Below are 21,300 nucleotides of genomic sequence, written 5' to 3' on the forward strand. Positions count from 1 at the left end.
AAAAGCAGGGACAGGCATTATTGGAACTTTGCTTAGTGTATTTTAGATATGGTTTTAAAGTATATATTGTAATCTACTAAAAAGTTGGTTCCAGTCTGTTCCTTTACAGTCATGCATTTTGTGATTTGCAGAAAAAGGAGAGAATGGGCTGGAAAACCACCAAAACGATAGGTGGGAATCCTGCTCATTCCCAGATCTATACCTCTGAGAGTAAACGTACTGTCACATAGGAGGGGGGAAAGGGGGAAGGAAGGGTTATTAAACCTTTATTAGGGGAAAATAGGATTTTAATTGTATAAAACTGGGTAAAAAAAATATTACCAGAGGCAAGTACACCTGAAAAATGTATGTGAGTGAGATAAATGCTCACAGAAAAAAGCTAGGGTGAACAAAATTGGAAAAGTATATAGAATATTCAGTAGGTAGATCTCCATGGGAGTGCAATATGTACGCTGTATAAAGTAATCATACCACAACATTGGTATTGTAGCAGAGGAGGAATGTGGGTAGGAATATACAGTTATGCCTTAGTGGTAGTAATAATGCCACTGGGGGCAACAGCTACAGTTGCTAGTACAGGCAGGACTACTAGGGTTAAGTGGATAACATGCACAGGTAACTGGCTCTCAAAAAATGATCACTTGCCCTCCAGAGCATAAAGTTCATAAAAGCTGAGAGAAATAAAAGTGCTCCTGTTGAAAGAATCCTGTTCTGGATCCCCCAGGTATCGCCACACAAACACCCTAGAATGCCCTGAACTGGCTGACTGCCTCCCAAAAAAGGGGGAAAAGGCTGTACTACCTGCTGCTTCAAGGCAGCCTACAGGCTATCCCTACCAAACAAACCCCTGCCAACCCATAGATAACCTATATAATATCCTTAAGTAGCAACATTGTTCACCTAGAGTAGTGAAAAAATAAATATCCTCTGCTACAATACCAATGTTGTGGTATGATTACTTTATACAGCGTACATATTGCACTCCCATGGAGATCTACCTACTGAATATTCTATATACTTTTCCAATTTTGTTCACCCTAGCTTTTTTCTGTGAGCATTTATCTCACTCACATACATTTTTCAGGTGTACTTGCCTCTGGTAATATTTTTTTTTCACCCAGTTTTATACAATTAAAATCCTATTTTTCCCTAATAAAGGTTTAATAACCCTTCCTTCCCCCTTTCCCCCCTCCTATGTGACAGTACGTTTACTCTCAGAGGTATAGATCTGCGAATGAGCAGGATTCCCACCTATCGTTTTGGTGGTTTAGCAGCCCATTCTCTCCTTTTTCTGCAATTGTTTCGGGGTTAAGCCCCTTATGCTTCTTGTAACCTGTATAGAGGTTGGGGAGCTGTTTTTTCCAACACCCTATATCCTCTAAATAAAATAAAGGGAGATGAAAGTCTTTAGGTACAATGTGGACCTTGAGTGAGTGTTCTTAGGTTCTTTCTTTGGGATCTCAGTAGTCGAATATGGAATACAAAAGCAGAGAGGGGAGACCAATAGTGCAAAACCGTAATGCGGAAAGGATCACGAACAACACAGACGTGGAGAAGTGCCAACTTACAATTTAAAGAGCTAAGCCCAGCTCTAGGTAAAACAGCATACAGTGGTATTTAGTACTCCCCACATGTAGGATATTGCTGGACAATTGGAGGTGTCTTCACAAGATTCTTTACACAATCCCAGACAGACGTCAGCATATAAAATATATAAAAGATGGAAAAACCATCTTACTTTGTTTTTAATTAAAGTATTTTGTGACTACCACTTATCTTTGGTTAGTACATTTACTTTTTATGTTGCTGTTTTATCCTGGCTGATTTTTTTTTTTAAACAAGATCCAGTACTTCAAAAGAAATCCCTGGTGGGGATTATTCCACCCACGCTTGGTTCATAGAGCAGTGTGGCTGCTCTGAACACTGTAAGTACGTTTCTTCTTTTTTATTCCACTGTCATTTTATATATGGAAAACACTATGGGCCCTCTCTTGTGATTTTATTTTCATAAGACCGGCACTGCAAGCATCATTAGAGGAATATCCTACACGTGGGGAGTTAAAATACCACTGTATGCTGTTTTACTCAGAGCTGGTCATAGCTCTTTAAATTGTAAGTTGGCACTCTTAGGACCTCAGTGTTGTCTGTTGTTGCAGTATTACCAAAGTTATTGCACCATTGGGTTTTTCCATCTTTTATATATTTTATATGCTGACGTCTGTCTGGGATTGTGTAAAGAATCTTGTGAAGACACCTCCAATTGTCCAGCAATATCCTACATGTGGGGAGTACTAAATACCACTGTATGCTTTTTTACCTAGAGCTGGGCTTAGCTCTTTAAATTGTAAGTTGGCACTTCTCGAGGTCTGTGTTGTTCGTGATCCTTTCCGCATTACGGTTTTGCACTATTGGTCTCCCCTCTCTGCTTTTGTATTCCATATTCGACTACTGAGATCCCAAAGAAAGAACCTAAGAACACTCACTCAAGGTCCACATTATACCTAAAGACTTTTTCATCTCCCTTTATTTTATTTAGCGCACCCTGTATTTGTTGTCTTTTGTTCTCTCCATTCTTAGAAGGGTTTGAGGGTTACCCTTCCTTTCAGGTGTGCAGCTCTATCCCCCCTTGTGATCAGTACTGTAGCGCTGTTCCCCTCCCTTTCTATTTACCCTATATCCTCTGTCTCTTTATGCATTGTGTGATTTATTTGTAATTATCACTACTGCATTAATGCTAACTCTAGATTCTTGGTCGAGCCCAGCTACTTGTTCTTGGCCATTTTCCATATTACGTGAACACCACTATTTACTTGCATAGTGCCATCAGTTGTAGATAGTATGTAGCAGGTCAGGACAAGATCGTTTTAGTAAGGCTCATCTGGACCTTTCGTAAAAGTTATTTAGCCAGTGGTTTGTTTAAATGCCTGGGATTCACCATCTCTCTTCTGAGCAAAGGCCTATTGGGTCAGATGATGTTCATGTGATTCCCTTGAAGGGTTATTTGTGCCAACTACTCCCAGAGTGTGGCAATGCTTTGAACAGATTGGTCACAGGCTGAGTATTTGGACTAAGGCATGTTTTCAAGTGTCCGACTGAACAGTTTCTGAGTGTGCCTCCAGCTGACCTGGCAGTATAATAGGGATATGTAGAGCTTACTGAAGACTTCAAACATGCATAGTCCTTATATGTATAACTGGAATGTGTGGTATATAAATATTTGTTTTCTGTTTTTAACTGTAATGTTAATAACGACGACTCTAGGCAACATATAACTATATACATCTACACACAACTTTAACAACCTATTCCTGTTGTCTGGTTTATGGTGCACAGAGAGAGATAAGATACACATGGCAATTATTATAAACTTACCCCGTTTTCACATGTGACCACTTGTAGACCACATTGCACATATAAGAGTCACAGCTGCCCACTTTGTGTGTTCAACACAGCATAACTATGGAAATCCAAGTTGGACGAGTCACTTATTGGGTCTCGGGGTTTACTGCAGCAAATGTATGAATGGCTAGTGTGAGCTCTTTCTTTTAAATACAGCACTGTAATGCATTTGAAAAAGCTGGATCACTCAAAGTGTACCCTTTTTTAAATGTGCAAAAGAAAAGGGGATAAAAAAACATTAAAGTGCAATGGTGTTCTGGTTTGCTTCCACTGAAGTAAAATGTTATTGCATAGGGTGTTTAGTTTAAATTCCAATTTAATGGGACATTGTTTAAACCTACTTTTTAAATAGTTTGCATACAAGTTTTACGTTTAAAATTGTAATACATTTTTAACGGTTTGTTACACTAGTTCTAACACCCACAGAAGCCTTAATGTTTTTAGTTCTGGAGCAGAGTGTTAAATGTGGGTTAATCTGCTACAACCATCAGTTGATGTCCACATGATTGCTTCACATCTACATTTTCGCCAAAAAAAATTGCACTTTATGAAAGTTGTTCTGTTTAAATGTTTCACATGATCTGTCCTCATCAGAAGGATCTAACTGAAAACGTCAGTCTCCTCTTCTAAAATGGAGGTTCTACCAACCCTCTCAGTACTCCACAAAGCGGTTCAATTGGCCATCACCACAAACTGGCAATATTTCAGTTCTCCGGAAACCTTCTCAAATCTAATAGTCCAGTTTGCAGTGACTGAATGTTTATCTTTAAGTAGTTAAGAAGGAAAATGACCTGCTTTTGTACACACATAATGTGTAAATAAAACTTTTAATAAAATAACACCACTGTGTGTTACATCTAGCTCTCCATTTTTGGTTTCAGGTAAACAATGTGGACTTCACAAATATTATAAGGGAAGAGGCTGTTCTTTTCCTGCTTGATCTGCCCAAAGGAGAGGAGGTCACCATCCTAGCCCAGAAAAAGAAAGATGGTGAGTAGGTTCCATATTATAGTTTTAACACCAATATTATGTTTACACTAGCTATAACTCTTTATGCTACACAAATCCATGTTTATTCTTGCTCTTCTAGAAATGAGTGTTTTATGCAGATAGTCAGGAAAATCTTACCTCAAAAACGAAAAAAAAAAGCATGTATATGTGTATATAATATATATTACCTAATAAAAGAAAGAGAGAGCACTCGTTGGATTAAGTAAAATCACCCCATGTATAAAACGAGTATAGACCAACCCTACCGGGTCTTATAAATATGCTTTATTGGTGTTACTTGACATCTTGGTAAACTTATGAACCCCATAAACTATATTCACACCGATCTTACAAAATCAAAACCTGCTAGACTCTCACATCCAGATTATCTTTTTCCAGAGACACATCTGATGACATGTTAATTTAAATTTGTTGCGTTTCATAAACATTCGTAATTAAGTGGGCTTTCATGCCCACTATCTATCTCAAAAAATGTAATTCATTTTAATATTTATTTTATTCTGTTTTACTTGTCTGCTAGACGTCCTTTCAGGTGAGTGATTTAGTGGACAGCTCCAAGCCCTGTCTTTTTGCTTGCATGTTTAGATATGGATGTATTAAATATTACTGCATATGTGAAAAAAGTGACATTAGAATCTACAGCCATGAATCCTCTTTATTTATTTTTAAAATGTATTTTTGTCATTCCTTATTTCACTTAGTTTATCGTCGAATTGTTGAGTCGGATGTTGGAGATTCTTTCTATATCAGGACACATTTTGAATATGAGAAGGAATCTCCTTATGGGCTAAGCTTCAACAAAGGCGAGATCTTCCGAGTTGTAGATACACTCTATAATGGAAAATTAGGGTCGTGGCTGGCCATCCGGATTGGTAGAAATCATAAGGAAGTGGAAAGGGGAATTATCCCAAACAAGAACAGGTATGAAAAAAACTAACTCCTCATCTTTTCTTGTGAATGGGAATGTGAGTGTGTATACAAATCATTTAAGGGATATTAAGAGCTGTCCATTTTCCCTATTGCTTTCTTATTGTATTGAACATTTTAGTAACTATGCAAGATAAATGAATGTTCTTTAATATTCACTGTAAGCATATGCACATATATCACATTTATTTGGCTATTATGCATGTAGAATTCTATTTTATTATCTCCATGAATGAAACTCCTAATCTCCGAAGCTCTTATTAGTGTCACTCCATTTTATATTTGTTAATTCTTTCTTCTTTATTTTTAACAGAGCTGAGCAGCTTGCTAGCGTGCAGTACACTCTTCCTAAAACTGCTGGTGGAGATCGTGCTGATTTTTGGAGATTTCGTGGCCTCCGTAGTTCCAAGAGAAATCTCCGAAAAAGCAGAGAAGACATTTCTGCCCAGCCTGTTCAGACGAAGTTCCCTGCCTATGAAAGAGTTGTTCTCCGAGAAGGTCTTCAAATATTTTTATTTTTTCTTTTTATTTATATTGGCCTTCCATTGATGAATATTGTTGAGATTATCTGGGCTTGCCAGTAGGGTTAGCAAAATGTCTTGCACACGTATCTTTACCTGCAGCCCTAAATTTAGTGTTTAAAGAGCTCATTTTAGAAAATCATTAACTCTGATCACATTTTGCAGTTATAAATTGGTTTAGTTTAATCTTAATAAGCACTTGAAGCACTTGTTAAACTAAACTTAAACTAATTTTCCTCCCCAAATTGTGTAGATCAGCAAACATTGGTGTAAACTCTTAAGCTCACTCTCACAGTAAAAGTAGTAAGAAGTTTAAATATGCAAACCCTGGTAAATGAAAAAAGTTTAAAATCATTGCATGGCACTGCTGGATTCGAAATTCTTCAAAATCCCACCCCAGCACCATTAAACTATGCACCCTAATCCATGTGCTGAGAGTCTCTGATCACTGGGATATAGCTAGATTTGGAACACAGGATTCCAATTTTTATTCAGTGTTATAAATGGAGGGACTGGGTGGCATAATCTATAGTTTTGGCACAAATTGTCTTGAGGTGGTTTTTAGAGCCAACTTATACTAAAACTTTAACACTTCAAATGCACCTGCCATTGCTAAATAATATGGTATTTTTAAGAATAAATAACATCACAAATGTAAATACAAGAATTGATGTTCAAACAATGCTCTCAATGTTTTAATATCTTCCTACCACAGAGAAAACTGGTAAATAAATTTGCACACAACGTATTTGCCTGCTAACATTTCTAAGTTGCAGTTGTGTAAGATTTGTAGTTCACAATGTTCTTAGAAAGGATTGATCTAGAATTGGCTTAAAGCTAAAGCTCTTCTCATGAGTAAAACTGTCTTAGGGTTGTTTTAGCTTTAATTTACAACTCTCTAGTCTCCTCCTTCTCAACTACTTTCATGTCTTTTTAACAAGTCTCCCAGAGTGATTTGGAGCAAGATCTTGTTCCTGTCACTTTGGGACATCTGAATGGAAGATTGTGACAGCATGAAAAGCTTGTGCCTAAAGCTGATGGGTCTTTTCTTATGCTGTCCAAAAAAATAAAATAAAATAAATCCCATCTTGAAACTGGAAGTAATAATAAATGATAAATGAAGCAACAGTTATCTTTCCGGGTTCCTGCCTCTTTTGACAGTGATATATGTATTAATATCAGCATTACAAGGCTCTGTGTCCGATTTATGTTGCAGAACCCATAACATTAAATCTGAACATAGATTTTAACTTGAGTATTTCTTGCAGCCGGGTTTCTCAGGCCTGTTGTCATCTTTGGTCCTATTGCTGATGTTGCACGGGAGAAGCTGGCTAGAGAAGAGCCTGATATTTATGAGGTGGCAAGTAAGTTCTTCTTCCCTTACATTTTATTTCTCAGTATATTCAAGATTGGAGCATTCAAACCTCAAACAGGCAGAATTCAATATGCTGCAGATGATCGCTTCATTACACAACTGAGAGCAGATTAAACAGTTCCCTCAGTCTGTCATGGATGCTACAAAATCTCACTTGATAAAATGGAAGTAGAGTTTCCTTATCATTAGTGCAGCTGAAGGAGTGGTTTGGCTGTGGGTACTTTGGAGTGCCTCAGTTTTTATTAAACTATACTCCATAACCACTACAACGAGCCATAGTTGCTACAATGCTAAGATTGTGTTTTACGTGGACTATGCGCAAAAAGCAGGTAACACTTTTTTCTTATTGTTATTTACACATTTCTTTCACAGGAAGTGAACCAAGAGACGCGGGTACTGACCAACGAAGCTCTGGAATCATCCGTCTTCACACTATCAAGCAGATTATTGATAGGGTGAGTGATCAATATAGCAGCACTTGTGAAGAAATAGTGAATTACTTATTTAATAGAATTTATGGCTGAAGTAATATTTTATTTTCTTGATTAATATATGTTGGTAAATAGCAATTGAGAATTGTTGGAAGACAAAGGAGGCTGTTAAACCGGAAAACTACGAAAGGAGACTGTATTACCCCACAGTTGGTTTTTGGATTCCAAGTGAATGTTCTGATAAGCAGAAGGCTGGTTTTATTTCAGCCTTTTCTCCATCTCCTTGTGTCTCTGCAAATATAGACCTTAATGTCATGATGTGTTTTTGCAGGACAAGCATGCTCTTCTTGACGTGACTCCAAATGCGGTAGACCGCCTGAACTATGCACAGTGGTATCCAATTGTAGTGTTTCTTAATCCTGACTCCAAGCAGGGTGTGAAGACCATGCGAATGAGATTGTGCCCTGAATCTCGCAAAAGTGCTAGAAAACTATACGAACGTTCACACAAACTACGCAAAAATAATCACCATCTTTTCACAAGTAAGTAGACTCTAAACTCAGCTGGGTCAGTTTGTGAAATGGAAGCTGTACATTTACTCATATTCATACAATTCCTGCACAGTTCTTCACTATTAAATCAAAGTTTCTCTGGAAAGTTATGTATTAAATGTGTACTTTTCATTTTACAGCTACCATTAATTTAAATTCTATGAATGATGGCTGGTACGGAGCACTGAAGGAAGCTGTTCAGCAGCAGCAGAACCAACTGGTTTGGGTCTCAGAGGGCAAAGTAAGATTCATTCTAATACCATCTAGTATTTTAGTGCATGAGTTTGTGGGAATGTTTGCGGCATACTCACTAGAATGCAGTGCCTGGAATTCACTCTACAGAAGCTGTGAGTGTATGATCCTGCTCAACCGGCCTCTGATTTAGATGTCATGCACAGTACAACTGATGCTCATTTTGTAACTTTTTTTTTAAAACAATTCCAGTGAAGTGTTTTTGAGGAATGCAATTTCCTTACTGGAGTTTCCCCCCCCCCCCCCCCCCCCTAAATATATGCATTGTTCTTGTATTTGCAATTATATATGATATGCTTGTACCACCCTATATGCAAGCAATAGACAGATCTTTATCCACGCATATTTATGGCTGAGCTATTCATAGATACATTCCCCTACATATTTTAGGAAATGTTTCTCAAGAAAGAAATGCTTGTGTATTGGGTTGCCAGGATGTAAACGTGTTTTGCCTTCTCCAGAGAGGAATCCAGAGCTTTAGTCAGGAAGTACTAACTTGGTATAACTTGGCTTCATTCGGTGCAGGCAGAAGGTGGCACAGATGATGATCTTGATTTGCATGACGACCGTCTATCCTACTTATCAGCTCCAGGTAGTGAGTACTCAATGTATAGCACTGATAGCAGGCACACCTCAGATTATGAAGACACAGATACAGAAGGAGGTGCATACACTGACCAGGATCTGGATGAGACTCTTAATGATGAGGCTGGGACTCCACCCGAGTCTGCCATCACACGTTCCTCTGAACCAGTCAGAGAAGACTCATCAGGAATTCATCAGGAGAACCAAGTCTTCCCAGCATACCCACCTCAGCCACAACCAATACTTAGAACAGATTCCCCTGGTTATAAAAGCGTACCGCCTCAGCAGGTAAGGTCCTTTTTACTGCTACATTGTATGTTGTGTTTTTTTTTTGTTTTTGTTTGTGTTTGTCTTCCTCTTGAGCCCAAAGAAGTGAGCAGCAAATAATGAAACTAAGTTAGGTTCATCAATATTGTGTACTCCATTGGTTAAATGTTTTATGTAGAAGAAAGGCTTGTCATGTAAATCTTTTTTTTTTGCAAGGCCTCAGAAGTTACAATTTAGTCTTCCTCTCCAGTTAGTGTCTTCCTAATACAATGTAACTGTCTTTATGTGGTATACGTATACTTGGCAGTATTGATGGCAATTTTCTTGGGAGGTGAATCTTTTTATTATAGAACAGTTACTTGATCTGGAAGGTGGTGAAATTATAATTGAAGCCAGGTTCCTTTGCTTAGGGCACGACTTGTTTAAATTCCTCGTAAGAACAAAACATGTTCTTTAGACCTGTTGGTTAATTTTGCATAATTTGTCAATTTTAGATAAATGCTAGATAAGCCATTTTTTGATAGTTGTGAATACAAACATTCTTTTGCAATTGATATTTTTTCTTTTGTAATGACGCAACGGCTCTTAGGGTTACATGCAACGTCCTTTATCATTAGAATTCTTTAATATATATATTTTTTAAATCTTTTCATGACACCTTGTTATTGTGCAACCCAATATATAACCTGCAGTTATTTTGTCTTGTTAGTACATTGTTTAGGGAGTTTTATATCGAATGCATATTCTGTAAAGGGTTATACCACGGGTTCTTTGACCATATCAACAACACTGTAACAGGAAAGAAAAACTATTTGATTTTCATCTACAAATAGATATCACTAACTGATCCCACCTATATTTCTAGCAGGAGGTCAGAAAGAGCTGCACTGGTATGGAGTTCTAATGAACCTAATGAATTAAGTGATTCTGCGTAAGAGTAATTTTGTCAGTGACCTGTGGGTGCAAAAATGTCTTCTACATTTAATAGTAGCTTACAGTGTAATTGGACATATTAGAAGGAAGTGGAAGTTTAGAGATATTTTAGAAATGTTTGTATTGTTGATTAAATGTGAATCAAATATTTTACACACTCCACAGAAAGCAGATGCCTTACCTGCAGCCCCTTACCTTTCTCTGCCGTCTGAAACAAACCCTTCAACTGCAACTGCTGCTGTTAATCCCAATGTAAATCTAAGTAATGTCAGATTGGAGGATCCCAACCCTGCCCCTTACAGCTCTTACCAAGCACAAGCTGGCCCCTTGCGATCACCAAACGCTGAGGCAGCTCACATAATGCTAAGAGACCAAGAGCCTTCATCTTTGCCAGTGCACATAGATCCAGCAAAGGTACCAGTGCTACGCTGTTGCACCAGTCTGTTCTACTTTCAGTCATACTTGCATCTACAAGTCTTCTATCTCTAACACTTTCTCCATAAAACTTTTGGTATACTGGAGATACCATCAGCACATATTGTTGATCAGGTACTTCCAGTAACAAAGGTAAACTGAGACTTTAGTTTGTGTTTATTTGGAGCAGTTCACTATGCTGCATCTAAATCACTGGGAGTTTCCCCTGCCTGTGTGTTTCCTTTTCTTTGCATGGCTTTACAAATACTGCATGCTTTCTCGGTTAATGATATCCTTACGTCTAGATGGAGTAAATAATCTTTGATGCACCGTATAATCTATTGGGGGAGGGGGATATAAATACTACTTTTACTGTACAGCAGTCATGTTATGGGTGCAATAGTTCCCTTCTCAGCAAAGATTGGGAATACTGCATGCAAAGTGCCATCTTGTGGCTGTGAATGAGTAGTAGATTTTTTTTAAATTTTTTTTTTATTGTAATGCCTGCTGAAGCTAAGCTGTAGTTTCTTTATTTATTAACACAGGTTTACAGAAAAGAGCCATATACTATGGAGGAAAATCCTAGACAAAATTATTTGCTAAAACAGCAAGTCCTCAGCCATCCAAGTCAGCGGCACGAAAAAGAGACCAATTTAAGTTTTGATGCCCTGCCCGCCTATGCAGAAAAGCCAGTGAATAGAGAGTATGATCAGTCCTATAGATATGATGCTGGTGGAGATTATGTAGACCAGTTTCCACACAATTATGATCCTCAGATACAGTATGATGATCATGTGCCTACTTATGATGAGCAGTGGGGATACTATGATGACAAACAGGCCTACCATCAAAGACCATCATATGTAAGCAAGCATGCAAGGGACTTCAATGTTAGGCAACACTCTGAAGAAAATTTGGAACGCAGTTACTTTCCTCAACAACCTCGATTTGAGGAGCCACCTCCAGTTGCCTATGACAATCGACCCCGTCCACCTAAAAACTACAAGCCACCCCAGGTAGTTTATGACGAACCATCTTCAACAGAATATGATATGCATATCCGGTACAAACCGGAGCCTCAAGTCTTCCCTGCTGTGCCCCCACAAAGGCCTGCTGAGAAAACCCAGTATTTCGATCAACAGCCAAGGAGCTATGAGCATAGCCCTTCCCAGGGATTTACTACAAAACCAGGGCAATATGATCTATCTCCTAGACTGGAGACCATACCGCCTTCTGCGCAGGTGAAGCCAGAGCTCCTGCCAACCAGCAGCAAACAATTACCTGCACCTGTAGCCGAAGAAGACGACCCAGCCATGAAGCCACAGTCAGTGCTTACTCGAGTGAAGATGTTTGAAAATAAGCGATCTACCCCAGGGGATAAGAGCAAGGATATGAATGATGTATCTGCTGTAAAGGTGGGTGCTATTAAATGTTTATTTCAGTTGTTTTGATGCAATTGTTAGATTTGCCAACTTCACAATTCAAATTATTATGTAGTTTTAAAATAAGGGCAAATATTAGCAATACTAATTGTTTTATTTGACTGCTGGTTTATTTGTTTCCAGACTCCAGAAATTGCTCCTAAGCCTATAAATGTTCCAGTTAATGCACCAAAAGCAGCCCCACTGCCTCATTATGAACAAGAAAAGTCCACATACAGGTAAATGGATTAGTGTAATTTGTAACTGCATGGTGACTTTATAATGAAAACTACTTAACACCACCTGACTGCTGATAGGAGCTGCAGTTCTTGAAAATCTCAAATTGTAACCAGAAATGACAATGTCAACAGGGCCATGACAGACAAACATTTTATTATACGTTTAGCACCCTCCTCCCTCAAAGGTTGAGGGAAGGGTTATTTTTTTATCAAAAAACATTTAATCCCATGAAGTAAGCAGGCGCCGAGGGACTCCAATCCCCAAAACTAATTTAAAGGAACACTAGCGTGTTAGAAAATCAAACGTGTATTCCTAATGCTATTGTGTCCTCCTCCTTATTTAGATTTAGAGCACCCTTAAATTAAAAAAAACAAAAAAAAAAAAAAAAACAACCTCCTAAACACATTTCATGCTGCCACTGATCTGCTTCTGGTAACCTGGTCTTGAAAGTGTTGCTTCATTGGCTTCTCGTCCAATCCATGTTCTCATTGGGAAACACTGAATCCAATGCTTTTTTTATGAACAGCATTTGATGTTCAACGTCAAATGTCCCTTAACAGAGTCAAATTCGATCATGGACATGGTAGCACGCTTTAGTGGCTGTCAAGAAGGCAGGTCTAGCTGAAAATCATTGCTGTATTTACAAACTGCCAGTTTTTACATTGCTGGACTAAATCAACTGGGTTACTGCCCCCAGACCACTTAATTGAAATGAGTGTTCTGGGTACCTTTAGTGTTCCTTTAATTGAGAAGAAGTTGATATGGGAGCTGGAGTTCCGTTGGAGTGTTCCTTTAACCAGTTTTTATTTATTTATTTTTCAGAGTACCTGAACCTCAAAAACCTCAGATAAAGCCTCCAGAAGATATTGTTCGCTCAAACCATTATGATCCTGATGAAGATGAGGAATATTATAGGAAACAGCTCTCTTACTTTGATCGAAGAAGCTTTGACAAGCCCACTCCCCCGCTGTCAGCAAACATCCTGCCTGAGCCTGCAAAACCTGCGCAGTCTCAGAGCCAACTAAGCTTTAACAGCTACCCCTCCAAGTACGTTCTGACATGCTGCACTTGTCTTTCTGTGACCTCTGCCTTGCACCCACATCCTGACCTTTTGCAGTGAAAGAAGTAACACTTCATGTGTGTGAAAGCTATTCATGTGACTCGGTTCTTGCCTTATCTTTTGTGGAAGATGTCATCTTTCCTAACATGTTGTTTTGTCACATGGGGTTGTAATGACATTGTGCACTGCAGGTGTATGGTTATCTGTACACTAATTTCCTCCTCTAGAGGGAGCTCTAGTCACAATCCAAGTGCTTGACTAATTCATCAGTCAAACTATTTTTACTTAAGTGTAAACATTTCCTTCCTTTCTTACTTAGCTTCTCTTGGTTCTTTAAAAATGTCCCTCTGGTTGAAATCAGTGGGGCTAAATATAGTGTGTTTTTAAATCGTTTGGCCTTAAAGCAAACAAATATTTCTGCCTTACTGTGGTCAGGTTTCTACTACATGTAGACATGTAGTTTTACATTTTGGTTTAATCATCACCATAACGATTGATTTATTGTATACACTGCAGTGTATATTCAAATTCCCTGCTAGCCTGTCGCTGAAATTAATCTAATATTAAAGCACAAGTGCAATAATGAACAGAAAAGTACTTCAGAAATATATAAAATGCTATTCTATTACTACCATTTCTGTTGTGGTTTATTTGATGGCCTGCCTTCTGTGTTTCTTTACTAATCAACTTTGTCTACTTTCCTCTCCTGCTGTTCTTCTGCCAGGTTCTAAGACTTCTTTTCTTTTTGGTTGTCTCGCATATCTTCTGAGATAGGATGGTGCAGAGTCTCCAGGATGTTTAGCATATAAGCGGTTTTGTAATTATGTATGGATTCATTTTCTATTTCACTTTAAAATACAAACTTCCACTTACCTGGGCTTGGAATGGGGTATCATTGATCTTACCAGTATAAATCTCTCAATGAGCGCAAAGACGTTTAAGGCATATTATTGGGAATCTTGGCACGCAACCAATATTACTAAAAAACAATATTAACGTACACAGTTTTATGATTATTTTAGTATAACATGCCATAGTTATTATGTTCATTAAATTAAAGTCCATTCCCCCACACATTGAGGCCTTTAGATGTACTTTAAGGAGACGCGATAGTCACCAGAACAACTACAGCTTATTGTATTTGTTCTGGTGAGTAGAATTATTCCCTCTAGGCTTTTTTGCAGTAAACACTGGCTTTTCAGAGAAATGCAGTGTTTACATTAGAGCCTAGGGATAGATCCACTGGCCCCTCTTCAGATGGCTACTAGAGGTGCTTTCTGGAGCAGTGCTGTACTGCCGTTCAGTGTCTCCACCGTTTGCATGCAGACACTTTCCTCATAGACATGCATTGATTCAATTAATCTCTATGAGGAGATTTTGACTGGCCAGGGCTGTGTTTGACTTGTGCTGGCTGTGCCCTTGATCTGCCTCCTTGACAGTCTCAGCCAATCCTACGGGAAGTTTTGTGATTGGCTCAGTCCACCACTTCTGATGATGTCCGCAGGCAGTTTAGGGGCAGAGACAGCAGCTGCAGACTTGAATACAAGTAAGCCTTTACTATTTTTAGGGAGGCAAGGGGGGACAAGGGGATCTAGATGGTGGTTTTAACACTATAGGGTCAGGAATACATGTTTGTGTTCCTGACCCTATAGTGTTCCTTTATTTTTTGGAAAATGTCTTAGCTTGATCATAGTGCCCTGTAGACATGTGAGGAAGGTTGGGTTGTGTTGGTTATTTTGCAGTATTTAGGTGTTGTTGGTTCAACTCTGTCATGTCACAACAGAAACTGGCTCCCTGAGATCTTTATTTCATAGACAGAATGAGCTGATTCCCAACTATAACTGAACATAGAGGGTGCTGCCAACTCTATAAATCATCCCCCATTATATTAGTTATAGATACATTTTGAATCTAAGTTGCCAACAAATATTTAACATTCTTGAATAATTATATGATTGTTTTGTCTGTTGTGTAAACTGTTTAAGGGCAGTCTGTGATTTTAAATGATTTGCTTCAAAGTCCTTCACTACTATTCCAAAGGAAATCTATGTAAAGGGGGACATTTAGCATTCATATGAATTTCACTGACCATTGTATGATGGTCAGGTCAAACACAACAAGCCGAGTTCCTCAGTCCTATCTTATAGATGATGATATTTGTTGATTCTTTCTTCCTGTTCCTTAGTACACTCTTCTAAACACGGTATGTTTTGGGGGACTGCATTATGGAGTCAGTGGGTGTTTTTCATTCCTACTCCTGTGTGTGGACTGGCGTTCTACACTCTTGGGGAAATCTGACTTTTCGACTCTAATATTGATCTTTGCCACAGTGCGTAATATAATTAAACACAAAACCCTAAATAGAAATGTGGAAACCTGTTTAAAAAGAAGGGGGAAATGCTTTTTTGTTTTGGAAGATAACTTTTTTTTTTTTTTTTAAATTAAGTTTTTCTTTTCTTTTACATGGTCTAGGTACTGATAATTTCATATGGGAAGTAGAGAAATATTATAGTGTGTTTATATTTTTTTATTTTTTGTGTGCAATTGTTTTGTTTCTTGGCTTATCACAAGTTGTAAGATGGGCTTCAGTTTGGTGTCGCTATGATAAATTGCTTGCCCTCACTCTGTCCTCTGTCCCTCTTTCTTCACTCTGGAAGTTTAGGAAAGTCTTGTATAGCTCCAGGCTTATTTAGGAGGGGGAGTAATGCTAAACCAGAATGCAATATTTCTTTTTCTTGTTGCTCTACCAAAAATGCCACATTCACAGAAAATACATGATGTGAAGTAAAAGGATTAAACCAGCTTTTCTTCCTTTGGCATTTCTGACTTTACATGGTTATAGAAGATTCACCAAAATAAGCTATCTATCTATACTCTCTACTTGAGATTTATTCCGGGTTGGCAGTTTCATAATCTAGTTTTGTGTTCCTAGTATTTGGGGTTTGTTTTTTTATTTGTACACTGATGTTATTAGGATGACTTGAAGTGGCTCTGCCACCTCAACTTACCTTTCTTCTATGGTTTCCTCTTTCAGAATGTTATTTTCTTCATTTGTGATCTATTTCTCTTTAAAACACAAGACAAAGTGTGGACTTTGACATTGAGAAATGTGACAATAGCAACTTCAGGCAAGCTCCACTTTCTTTGTCAGTCTAATAGAAGGGGAAGCTTGCCTTAAGCTCCACCCTTTGTCAAGATTGCCAGGTGTAAGAAAATACAGAAGACAAAGTAGTCCTTCCTTTGTATTATGTTTTAAAGAGAAATCCGAAATGAAGAAAATAAGAACGGGTTCTGGAAGAGAAGACAAAACAGTAAAAAGATAAGTCTGAGGTGACAGAGCCACTTTAAGTACCTGTGTACAATATTTAACCATTTTAATGTTTCACCCACCAAAACGTTACATTTTTGATGAAGTGTTTGTGCACCAAGAATCGCTGAATCATAGATCAGCAATTGATGCAGTCTTGTTATTTCGTAACTATTGTTACATGACTGTATCAAAAATCTTTTGCTCAATAATGAAGGCGTCGTATTCCATAATGTTGCATCTAAGTTACCACAATATTAGGAATTTCATTAAAGGATGTGTGAAGTATGTGGATTTAAAACGGTTAATTCCTGCCCCACTGAATCAATATTTATGTAATTTCTCGAGGATGCCTTTTTTTTTTTTTTTTTTTTGTCTTTTCGTTGTTCATACACTAGCTGTTCTGACCGTATATATGCATGGATGGATGATGAACAGATGGATTTGTCCTGGTCAGTGTAAGGGCATGGAAGCGTCAAAGAATCCTATGAGCATTAGTTTAAATTGCATCTCTAAATTTTTAGACACAATTCAATTTATTTACTGTTTAAACTCATTGGACGTTTGGGGGTGATGTAAGCAGTATAACTTTCATCTAGTTATTAACCTAGATAGTAAATCAATGTGTTACTGTCTGCTGCCTTTATTTTATTTCCCCGTTATCAATAATAAAAAAAATAAGTTGAAACTTAAAATAGCAGGTCAGTTGGAGTTGGTCCATTTGTGATTAGATAGTAGTCTGTGTTCAGTGGGAAATTTACAATTAATCAAGGTTGGTTGCATTTAATAATCAGATTACAACAGAGTGATTTTCTTTAAGTTAGAATGACCCTTTTCTTTCATTCTTCTGTCACATTTGCTTTGCCACAACGTAGATTTCTTGGCTCTTACACTAGCTATGACTACTTGAAAAGGAACATCAAGTGGTAAGACTGGCATTAACATAAGGCTGTCTTTTAAAATCTCATTCCTTCTAGATTCATTCAAGCGTTATGTGCACCCAGATGATAAACAAAATAATTAAATAGAAATTCTTCCATTTTGCGGGGTTGGTTTCTTCAAACACCCCTTTAGTTTATAATTCTTGTCCCCATGTAATTCCAATATTTCCCCTAATTCTTTCTATATGTCTATTTACATGTCCGTTTGCGACCGTGCTTAACTTTGTGCACATAAAGCTGGCTATTCTGGACTTTGATGCTTATACAATATAGTTGACGTGTATGTATGTTTAGTATGTATAAAAATATAAACCTCCTATAGTGTGTTTAAAAAAAAAAAAAAAAGTGTATAAATGAATTTGTGTTCATTGTCGAAAAGGGAGCATCATTTATACACGGGAAGGGGTTCCTGCTAAACCTTTGGCTTCATTTGGTAAACCCTACACCATTGAGTTTGCTGTCTGTTTAGCAGTAAAGAGGGAACCGAGGTGCCAGAAAACATACATTTGGAATGATCCGTGCACAAACCATCTGCCTTCTGTAATTTCAGTTTTTTGTGCTCTTTCATTTACATCTCAATGCTGTGGTGTTTTGAACTATCCTATGTAGAGCATAGTGCTGTGGAATGAATGTTAATACTATTCTAGCACTCTGTATAGTAGAGTCAACTTTAGGGACATCTTTTAAAGGTAAAGATTCTGACATGTATCCTCAAATCTCAACAGGGGAAAACCTGCAGATGCAGAGCCTCTTGACAGAACTCTTGGTGAGAAGCGATATGATCCAGCCACACAGGTTTCTTCTTCCTCACAATATAACCAGACTTCTCCAGTGATTGCAAACCATTTATCACATACAAAACACACACATTCAGAAGGTACGTGGATTTTGCTTTTCCCTTAATGTAGTCCAGGTAATAGTTACTGACAATTGAAGGTGCCTTTAGATACAATGTAATATAATGTGTATGTGTTCCAGCTAAGATGTCTGAGGCGAGCACTGAGTGCACATGTTTAACCCCTTAAGGACACATGACATGTGTGACATGTCATGATTCCCTTTTATTCCAGAAGTTTGGTCCTTAAGGGGTTAATTGGAAAATCAGTAACGTTTTCCAGAAGTCCTCAGGGAATTTGCAATATAGTATGGAAATGTAAGAAATACATTAGTGTGGCTTGGCGTAAGGTTTATAGAATTGGCGCAATGAGAAGCTGATGTAATGTATAAATGTAATTTGCATGTTCTTCATGTTCATGCTCTCAGAAAAAAAAGAGTGCATGTCATTAATAGCACAGGTCTGCATCTACCGTGTACGTCGAGTGTCATATCTAACAACTCCCTTCCTTGCTCTTTGCCAAATAGCAAAAAAATATAGGTTCTAGCTACCCCTGTTCATTTTTCAGGTTTTGACCATAAATGACTTGGGTTTGATTCAAAGTTTGGATGTTGGAGAATATATCTAATTTGATACATAAAGGGTATAACCAACATGCAGTATTTCTAAATTAACAAAACAAGACCATTTGACATAGGTGATATTTTAATTGATGCAAACTACCAGTCACTGTTCGCCTACAACTATAAGGTGTAGTGTTATGGTTGTTTTTTTTTTTTTTAAATTGGACAATATTTCTTAAATTATATAGGTATTACAATTTGCTGACAAAATAGTGTCACTATAACCGTTTTCTCTCTCATTTGTATATACTTAATTGTCTTTAAATTGTTGTTTGCTTTCCAGTTAACTCTGCATCTGCAGACATCCCAAGCTCCATTGTGACCAAACCAGATCCTCCAGCTCAGCATGCCAAGCCATCTGTATTTAGACCTGCCAACAGAGAAGATACTGTGCAAACTAATTACTTACCCCAGAAAAGCTTCCCCGATAAAAGCCCCATTAATGGCACAGAACAGGGTCCCAAAACGGTTACTCCCTCCTACAATCGCTTTACCCCGAAACCTTACACAAGTTCTGCAAGGCCTTTTGAACGCAAGTTTGAAAGCCCTAAATTCAACCACAACCTCTTGCCAAACGAAGCACAAGTCAAGCCTGAGCTGCCCACGAAACCTCAAAATTCCCCTCAGCCCATTCTTAAATCTACTAATGCAGGAATTCCTCAAGAGCTGGATCTGACTTCCAAGCAAACAGAAAGCAAGCCCAAATATCAACCAAATAATGCTAATGCAGTGCCTAAAGCAATCCCAGTCAGGTGAGCTTGTATTATATCACTGATTTTGCAGATCACTATGTAATATTCAGGAATTTATTTCAAAATGCATCAATCATCCTATAGAAAGTTACTTTGTTATTCAGACGCGTGGAGGTAGCTGTAATTTAGGAAGGATCTCATTCTGTAAAATGACTACAAATGACATGGTGTACTGTTGTGTTGGTACCCCATGTCCACTAGGTACACATAAAGGGGCACTAGAGTGTCATGAACACAAATGTGTATTTCTGACACTGCAGTTCTAAAATGACCGTTTAGGTGATTGGCCCCCCACATCCACCTTACCTTGGGCTAGGAAGGTGATTTACTCATATTTTTACAGTGCTGGTTGGGGCTTCTTGCACCTGGCCCGGTCCCCGATCTGCCTCCTTTGCTGACATTATCAGAATTGATGATCTCACGCAATCGCACTACTTTCCCATAGGAAAACATTGAATTGACTGAGGTTGTCTATTCTGATGATCTCAGCCAAGGAGGCAGCCTCCTCTCCTCATTGAGGTGTATTGAATCAATGCATCACTATGAGGAACGTTCAGTGTCACAATGCAGGGGGCTGAGACACTGAATGTCAGTACAGCACTGCCCCAGGAAGCACCTTTAGTGGACGTCTGAGTGGCCGCCACTAGAGGTGTTCCTATGCTGTAATGTAAACACTGCCTTTTCTCTGGGGAAAAAAAACGTGTTTACTTTAAAATATCTGCAGGGACGGACTATAATCACCATACCTACATTAAGCTGTAGTTGTTCTGGTGACTATAGTGTCCCTTTAAAGAAGCATTCCAAACACCTAAAACAAATACTTCAGATTCTGATTGCAAAAGAAAAAGCAGATGTGAGCGCTTCTGTGAGAATAATTGGTTTTATTGCTAGTGTGATATGTACCTTTCATACACATGCATACAATTGTTTACAATGAATCTGTTGTTCTGTTGGAATCCTAGTGGATGGCCTACAAGCTGTGATAAGTGCCCGTCCCTCTGTTAGATTGTAAGATCACTGCTTGCTGAGTGCACATGGATTGCTTCACAATCAGAAATCAAACTCCTGTTCCAAAGTATAATACACATACGTAGCAATACATTGCCACATAACTGTTACGTTCAGCCAAGTGTCCCTATAGAAGAAAACTGGACAATTCTTTTTTTCAAGGCTATTGTCATATTTTATTGTGTAGAATAACCACATTTAGTACAAAGTCATGGGGCTTAGTAATGAATCCATAACAGATTCATTGTTACCTGTTGTACGTTTTATAAAGTCCAAGACCTATTCTTGCGTTGCCTTAGATGGGTTTGGGCTGCACCAAGGCAGAAAACCATTACTTTACAATTCTGTAAATGATTTCACGTGATTTTGAATGATGGCTCAAAACCTACCGATAAAGCAAAATAGTTTGCAGCAACAACATTACAAGCCTTTTATTATGCCTACTAA

General features: G+C 38.1%; 1 protein-coding gene across 10 annotated transcripts in view; it reads left to right on the top strand.

Annotated features, from left to right (window-relative positions):
- Positions 1–21,300, top strand: part of TJP1 (tight junction protein 1) — a 512,314-nt gene that overhangs the window by 481,644 nt on the left and 9,370 nt on the right. For 5 of the 10 annotated variants that reach the window (XM_063449129.1, XM_063449130.1, XM_063449132.1 and 2 more), the window contains 15 exons: positions 4,281–4,389; positions 5,112–5,331; positions 5,651–5,835; positions 7,127–7,222; positions 7,606–7,688; positions 7,996–8,206; positions 8,356–8,456; positions 8,993–9,340; positions 10,418–10,666; positions 11,212–12,081; positions 12,232–12,326; positions 13,150–13,374; positions 17,570–17,620; positions 18,361–18,512; positions 19,377–19,845. In XM_063449129.1, coding sequence (XP_063305199.1) covers positions 4,281–4,389; positions 5,112–5,331; positions 5,651–5,835; positions 7,127–7,222; positions 7,606–7,688; positions 7,996–8,206; positions 8,356–8,456; positions 8,993–9,340; positions 10,418–10,666; positions 11,212–12,081; positions 12,232–12,326; positions 13,150–13,374; positions 17,570–17,620; positions 18,361–18,512; positions 19,377–19,845 — 3,464 coding nt within the window. The remainder of the gene's footprint in view (positions 1–4,280; positions 4,390–5,111; positions 5,332–5,650; positions 5,836–7,126; positions 7,223–7,605; positions 7,689–7,995; positions 8,207–8,355; positions 8,457–8,992; positions 9,341–10,417; positions 10,667–11,211; positions 12,082–12,231; positions 12,327–13,149; positions 13,375–17,569; positions 17,621–18,360; positions 18,513–19,376; positions 19,846–21,300) is intronic. The other 5 variants (XM_063449131.1, XM_063449133.1, XM_063449135.1 and 2 more) reach the window with 1 other exon arrangement.

The sequence above is a fragment of the Pelobates fuscus genome, chromosome 3 (assembly GCF_036172605.1).
Source record: "Pelobates fuscus isolate aPelFus1 chromosome 3, aPelFus1.pri, whole genome shotgun sequence".
Classification (NCBI taxonomy): domain Eukaryota; kingdom Metazoa; phylum Chordata; class Amphibia; order Anura; family Pelobatidae; genus Pelobates; species Pelobates fuscus.